The sequence below is a fragment of the Phoxinus phoxinus genome (assembly GCF_949152265.1).
Source record: "Phoxinus phoxinus genome assembly, chromosome: 22".
Classification (NCBI taxonomy): Eukaryota; Metazoa; Chordata; class Actinopteri; order Cypriniformes; family Leuciscidae; genus Phoxinus; species Phoxinus phoxinus.
This window is the reverse complement of record NC_136897.1, coordinates 25389243-25397039: the sequence shown is the minus strand read 5'-3', so window position 1 is coordinate 25397039 and position 7797 is coordinate 25389243. Positions and strand designations below refer to the sequence as shown.

The following is a 7797-nucleotide window of genomic DNA, read 5'->3' as shown; positions in this document are numbered from 1 at the left end:
ATAGCTATCTTAAAATATTACATCACTCAATTTATGAACAAAGCCCAACTGTTAGAAAAGATAACGAAAGCGGTCCACTGACAGAACCCTGTGGGATACTATTTTGTGGACAATGTTAAATCAACGTCGTCTTCTTTCTGTGGCAGGTGCAACTATGCCACTGAGAACCTGCTAACCTTGTGTTGAACCCACAGAGCTACACAGATATGACAGCATCAACTAAAGCTTCCATCTTGAATCCTCTTCATCTGGAGCTGTTTGAATCGTAGCAGGAGGACAGCAATCCTTTGACAACAGAGGTAAATATAAGGCAAAGGATATAAAAAGACGAACCTTAAAAAATCCCATGAACTATTGATGAAATCTTTTGTTTTGCGGGATTTTTTGCTCCTAGCATGTTGGCACCTCAGTTTCCTTTGCGCTTTTTTTTTTTTTTTTTAAGAATTTTACTTCAATCCTCCTTTGTATCCGACATCTCTGGTGGGATTTGGTTAGCGAGAGTCACACTTTGATCATGTTTTCATTCATCCGCAGACAGAAACCAAGGAAAAGTCCTGTTAGAGTTTTGACATAAACATTATAATGAGGGTTTCACACATGGTTGAAAACATCCGGAAACATCTTTAGTATGAGTTCTTCACCAATTAATCTAACCTCAAAGAAACTCTAGTGCACTTTAGCACTTCCTTTCCCTCAAAGAATTATGGCTAGGAGAACAGAAAACAAGATGATGTAGGGAAATGAGAGAAACACCTTAATCATCTCCTCAATGGTGTTGTTTTAGGAAATGCTTTGAAGGTACAAGCAGCATTTAATTCAAGAAACCACATTTCAAACTTAATTTATAGCATTCACGATTTGACAAGTGGGTTGTGAGTCACGCTTTTATGATATAACCCGAGGCGTAAACCGTTACCAGTGCGGCGCTTTATAAATATATCTCAGCCTCTTCAGTTTTAAATCACCTCCCTATCTGTATAGCCTTATTAAAAACCCATTTCAAGCAGTCTTATCCTCTTCTGACCTCTAGCACCCTGCGTTGACGTTTGGGCGGTGAGTGCACATTTACAGCTGCTGTGCGTCCCATTGATATTTCCCCCTCGGATCATCAAAACCCACGCTCTGTTCACAGCGGTGTAGGGTGACACTTCCCCACCGGGCTTGAAAGTCCATCTCAAGACCCTTTGAACTGAGCCTCTGGGTACTAGAAGGCAGGTAACGTTCATAATAGCTCCCTTGTGTGAGGCCGGTGGTCCCGACAGCCTGGGAATCGATTAAAAGCCATCAAGGCCCCCTCTTCCTCTCCTAGGCTGGCCTAGCGTCTCACCATGCAAGCTAATCCTCTAAGAATGCACAGGTAAGTCAGAGGGGTCTATTGTTTTGGATTTTTTTGAAATACCATTTTTACCGTTCGCAGAGCGGCCGCCGCTGTGCGTTGGGAGTATAGGCTGATCGCGCTCGTATAAACTGGAATTACATATTTTCCAAATGTGACCTTTCTTTGTTTTTTTCTCTCTCAGGATTGTTCATTGTTGAGCTGTTTTGTTTGATCTACCTGAGAAAGCTCAAGTATGGCATGGACACCCGTTCCCAGACCGACAGGCCCACTCGTTGTTGGAGGATTGGTCTCTTTGCTCCACCTGTGTTCGGAGAGAAAGCCCAAAAGGCCACAGGAAATTCTTAATATGAGACATGTATCCGGAAAAAAAGTTGACTGGCTTTGTATAATGTCCTCTCTGGAATATCTATATGATGTATATTTATAAAACGGATAGTTCCGGTCCTTGATTCTAATTGATTGAGCCCATTGTAAATAAACATACCCCTGTGACCTCATTACATCAGTATTACTTCATACAGTATTATTATTATTATAACCAAAACAATAAGCCCAGTGAAGCCTTCACTGCCAAAAAAAAAAAATGTTAAACATACGGTAAGAAACCGGCAGCTGTGGTTGCAAGAAATTTACTGTAAAAAATACGGTAGCAACATTTTAGGTTTTACAGACTTAACTTAAATTTACAGTAAAAAAAAATTCATTATCTGATATGTTAATTAACCGACCAATTGAAGTACTAATATCTGTTTTATACCAATTTAATACACTGACAACCACCAATTACAGTGGTGATGAGTCACATGATGGGCCCTATTTTAACGATCTAAGCGTACGGTAAGTGTAATCAGGGCGTATCCAAAGTTTAACGATGGGAAAAATGGTCGGCGCATGGTCTAAAAGGGAAAACTTCATAGATGTTTCTTTAGACCTCTAGCTTTTGTTCATGATTCCAGCATCACCATGTTTCATGTGAATCTTAAATTTCTTCATTAGTTTGAGTAAGAAAGCGGTCCTGACCTCTCTGTGGTGGCAGAGGAGAATGCCGTCTCCTCTCCAGGTTTCTGTCATTGTTATAAATATCTGTAATCAACGGCTCAGCTGGCTTTGTCAAACTCACTAATTGCTTTAAGCAACAAAAACACCAGTTTGGAGAAGTTTCCCGGAAGGTTGATTAAGTTGTGCGGACGGTGTGTCTTTAAGGATGGCCATTAAAGTCAACATTTACTTTCTGAACACGTACCTAGCCTTATTTTGCACAATTCATCAGTGCATGTTGTTCTAAAAAAAAAATGTATTTGTAATCTTTCGTCAAATTTTACTGAGCTGAGTTCAACCTAGATTCTAAAAATATAAATAAACCATAATGCAAATAATCACGCCCTCTGAACCCTAAAACAATCCTAAAATAAGGACATTTCCTGCCATGTTTCTTCATGTTTTTCACAAAACTTGACATGCTTTCTTAAAAATGCAAGAAATTACATTAAATGAAACTGAATGTATATTGTGTATTTATATACAGACCTGGTAAATACTTGCTCCGCTTTGTGAAACTACTTTCCTTTTCACCCGATGTCACCTAGACCATGCAGGAAGAAAAAAATACATTTTAACCTACATATCAAAATAGCTAGGCATTATTTTAGTCTAGTTGCAGGTATACATATACAATTATGCATTTGGCAAACACTTTTATCCACAGTGTTTTACATTACATTATAAATTATAAATTCATGCACACATGAAATCGGTGTTCCTAGACCAGGCTCTATACTGTTTGAGCGACAGAAATAGTGTTAAGTAATAGTTAACTGCGTAATTTAATGCTGGTTAAATGTAATAATTGTGATTAGATTCTAAAAGCATTACCTTTCGGATACATCAAGATGCTCTAAAGGGAAAACTTCAGTCTCCACATTCCCAATGGATAAAATCAAGTAAATTTTTTCTTCTCAAGTCCCCTTTTTCATTACAATACATCAAAATACTACGTCAAATCAGTTGTGAATGCATTTTCACACTGATTTTGAGAAAGAAGAAACAAAAGCCATTTAAAAAAACATCACAATTCCTGTCCACTTATATGAAAAACGTTGCATGTTGTAGTATAATGTTGACCAAATTGTACATCGCTTGTCATTGTTCGGCTATCAGTACACCCATTATATAATTTTCATACATTTATTACTTCGACATGCAATCCAAAAGCAAAGTAAACTTGCTCGGTGCCATTTCAGATAAAAGAAAAAGAGATCCAGCACTATTGATTTCAAAGTGGTTATTGTGGTATATAGTTTGTCGGATAACAGCTCTACGCGGTCGGAAGATCTGCTGCTAGTTTTTTTATTTTTTCCTTTTTGTTCTCCGCTGTGGGAGCTTGAAGACAAGATTGCATCAATAACAACAACAACAGCGTCATTTAGACTCTCCAAACAAAGCCTACACCTACAGCACCATGCATCTCTTGCGCTGTCCCACGGTTTTGCGGAGAACTTTGATGGCTCATTCGTTTTAATTTGGGGTCCTCGGGCAAAGGGAGACAATGTAATTGCCACATCGTTTCAAAGAGCGACGTGCGATCCAAGAGTGTTGGAGAGACACAGACAGGGCATTTATAGAGTAAAGACGACTGCTTCCTGCACTAGACAGCCATGGATACTGTATATTCCCACTTTAATATCGCCCTGCTTTGTTTTCGTCTTGTAGGAAGCCCTTGGAAAATCACCAAGGGCTACAATTATTCATTCTATGTATTTATAGATGCTCTCCTGATAGGGGAGTAAACAGGACGGGCTGAGCACTGATTAAAATATAGCCTAAAGTTGGCTCGCCTCAGGGGTTCGGGAAGGCAATAGAGCATCTCTATCCGGCCAATTGGAGTGGACGCATATGAAATCCCGTTAGTGATGTGCATAGAGGGGAAGCCAGAGGGCCCGGCACGCGCTACGTGACTGGAATGGGCCGAGTTAGTCAACTTTAGACAGTTGCAGAAAGCTCTTCTCTTCATTAGAGCTTGGTGGACATTTGAACAAACGGGAACTTCTCCAAAAACCCAAAGATATTTGTCTTCGAGAATTATAACTCTCTTCGAGAAAGTTTATTATCTAGTAGGCGCGCTCAAGAGGAGTGAGATGAAGGAAAACTACTGCAATGAAAATGATGTATGGGACTTCAATTTGGGAGCTGAGCGATACATCACTCTCAAGCTGTGCTCCTCAAAGCTCTTTTAATGAAGTGCACGGAGAAATCACAGCCAGATTTAATAGATTCAGGAGGAAATAAGTCTTGCTGTCTTCACAAATATGAGGAAGCATGATGCTGTTTTGTTGCTTAGTATTAGTCTGTAAAAAGAACTATTAAAGAGGCAGCAGCAAGTGGCCGTCGAGCGTGGTTTCAACCCAGCAGAGGATGCCGGAGTTGATTGATGCCGTGCCACTATTGGTTTGCTCAAGGTAAACTCCAATTCTGCTTAAAATTGTAAGTATACATGCATGTCACATCTAAGAATGAATGGATGTGACCTCATCTTAATGCACTTCATTTGTTATTGAGGATAAACTGCTTGTTTCCCTTTAAACAAAGATATTTTGGAGATGTTTTTTTGTATCGTTTTTACATAAATTGCCTATACTGAAAAAAAATAGCTGGAGGATTTACTTTTTAAATTTTTATTACAAATAAACACATTTCACCCCAAATTTATCATTACCGTAATGCATTCAGACTTTTACTAGAATTTTTTTTCTCATATTCTCATTCTCAATAAGTGACAATTGTGTAATTTAATTTTTTTTTTTATAAATAATAAAAATGTAATAACAAAATATACATATGTAATCAAAATTATTTTATACATTTTAATACAAATTATAATTTTAATTAAAACTGAATTTTCACTCAAATATAGGGAATAAATTAACGGTAGTACAACAAAAAAACGTCCATTATGAATAACTACTTACATTAAATAGCATATTGTTTCACATTACAAAGAGAATTTGGGGGATTAAATGCGTCTTAATTGCCATGAAAATACTGTCATGACAAAATGTGTGTATATACAGTATATATAGTGTATATATATATATATAGACCTGCATGTTCTTGACAAATTCATCCAATTAACATTAAAATGCACATTATCTTGAATCTGTTTTCCATACAGCACAAGCCACATGAACTATTTTTCAACTGTAATGCATCAAAGATGCGACTTGATTTCAAGCTCGGAAACGTTCCTGAGGGCTGTCAGAGAGGACAAACATCACTCACGCTGTGACGTGACAAACATCTCACTCATTTCATTGTAAATTTAGCATCCTGCTCATCAGTTTCAGATGGAGTAAACGCCTGCGATATCTGTTTTAATTGCTGTGAATTAGCATCTGGCTGGGGCGCACATGTGCGGGGGACGTTTGAAGAGATGCCCAGTACGTTGGCGCATGAGGTTTGATGGGCTGCCTTTTTTTTGACAGCGAACAGAGACTCTCTGAAATGCAAATGTGGGCAAGAGAAAGATGATGGCCATCCGACACGGATGCACATTTTGACATTTAAATGGCAGACGCTGTGACAGAGGTCATTGGCTTGCTGACAGTGACATCACATGACCTCTAATCACCCCTCTGTATCCAATATTCGGCTCATCTCCTGCCTGTTAAGCTGAAGATTGAAGTGTCACGCTGCTTATTGGTGGATTCGTTGGCACTCAAGTGGGAAACAACAACGAGGAAATTACAAGACCTGTAAAGGTGCCACCTTTATTGGGGAAAGTGTGACGTATCGTGCCGATCCCCACGTTTTTTTTGTTCCCCAAACAAGCACTTGACAATCTAATTAATCCCAGAATTAATATATACAGGAAATGGCGGCGCCCTTAATGGCACATTAAAATGCATCTTGTCAGCACATTACACATGGTTAATTTCAATTTGTTGCTTGCTATACTCTCAAGTAGCCAAGAATAAACGCTCTGCCTCTACAAACTCAACGGTGCCGTTTTATCTTTCGCCAGACGTAATGACAGTTTAATTGTCTGTGTAACCAACCCGCACAGTTTGAAGAGTCTTGACACCTTGAATACTTGAAGGTTTCGCAGCCTTTTTTGAAAATCCCTGACTGAATTCTTGTATTTCTGTTTTCTTGCTGAAAATGTTTATTTACCTGTAGCTCAGTGTGACAGCCGTAATGTTTATTCTATCTATCTATCTATCTATCTATCTATCTATCTATCTATCTATCTATCTATCTATCTATCTATCTATCTATCTATCTATCTATCTATCTATCTATCTATCTGTTGTTCAATTTAGCTGTCTCGTTCTATCATCTATCTATTTATGTTGTTGTTAAATCTATCTATATGTTGTTCTATCTTTATCTGTCGTTCAATCTATCTATCTGTCGTTCAATCTATTTATCTATCTGTCGTTCAATCTATCTATCTGTCGTTCAATCTATCTATCTGTCGTTCTATCTATCTATCTGTCGTTCAATCTATCTATCTATCTATCTATCTATCTATCTATCTATCTATCTATCTGTCGTTCAATCTATCTATCTATCTGTCGTTCAATCTATCTATCTATCTGTCGTTCAATCTATCTATCTGTCGTTCAATCTATCTATCTGTCGTTCAATCTATCTATCTGTCGTTCTATCTATCTATCTGTCGTTCAATCTATCTATCTGTCGTTCTATCTATCTGTCGTTCAATCTATCTGTCGTTCAATCTATCTATCTGTCGTTCTATCTATCTATCTGTCGTTCAATCTATCTGTCGTTCAATCTATCTATCTATCTGTCGTTCAATCTATCTATCTATCTGTCGTTCAATCTATATATCTGTCGTTCAATCTATCTATCTGTCGTTCAATCAATCAATCTATCTATCTATCTATCTGTCGTTCAATCTATCTATCTGTCGTTCAATCTATCTATCTATCTGTCGTTCAATCTATCTATCTATCTATCTATCTATCTATCTATCTATCTATCTGTCGTTCAATCTATCTATCAGTCGTTCAATCTATCTATCTGTCATTCAATCTATCTATCTATCTGTCGTTCAATCTATCTATCTCTGTCGTTCAATCAATCAATCTATCTATCTCTATCTATCCATCCATCCATCTGTATCTATATATCTATCTATCTGTCGTTCAATCTATCTATCTATTTATCTATCTATCTATCTATCTATCTATCTGTTGTTCAATTTAGCTGTCTCGTTCTATCATCTATCTATTTATGTTGTTGTTAAATCTATCTATCTGTTGTTCTATCTTTATCTGTCGTTCAATCTATTTAACTATCTGTCATTCTATCTATCTATCTATCTATCTGTTGTTATTGTTATCTCTCTATCTATCTATCTATCTATCTGTCGTTCAATCTATCTATCTGTCGTTCAATCTATCTAACTGTCGTTCAATCTATCTATCTATCTGTCGTTC

General features: G+C 37.5%; 1 protein-coding gene across 8 annotated transcripts in view; it reads right to left on the bottom strand.

Moving 5' to 3' along the window:
• Positions 1 to 696: 696 nt before the first annotated feature.
• LOC306990797 (uncharacterized protein) overlaps positions 697 to 7797 on the bottom strand; it is a 35265-nt gene continuing 28164 nt past the window's right edge. For all 8 annotated transcript variants that reach the window (XM_079598062.1, XM_079598061.1, XM_079598066.1 and 5 more), the window contains 2 exons: positions 2867 to 2921; positions 697 to 1640 (listed from right to left, as the gene is read on the bottom strand). In XM_079598062.1, coding sequence (XP_079454188.1) covers positions 1552 to 1640; positions 2867 to 2921 — 144 coding nt within the window. In that variant the 3' untranslated portion in view covers positions 697 to 1551. The remainder of the gene's footprint in view (positions 1641 to 2866; positions 2922 to 7797) is intronic.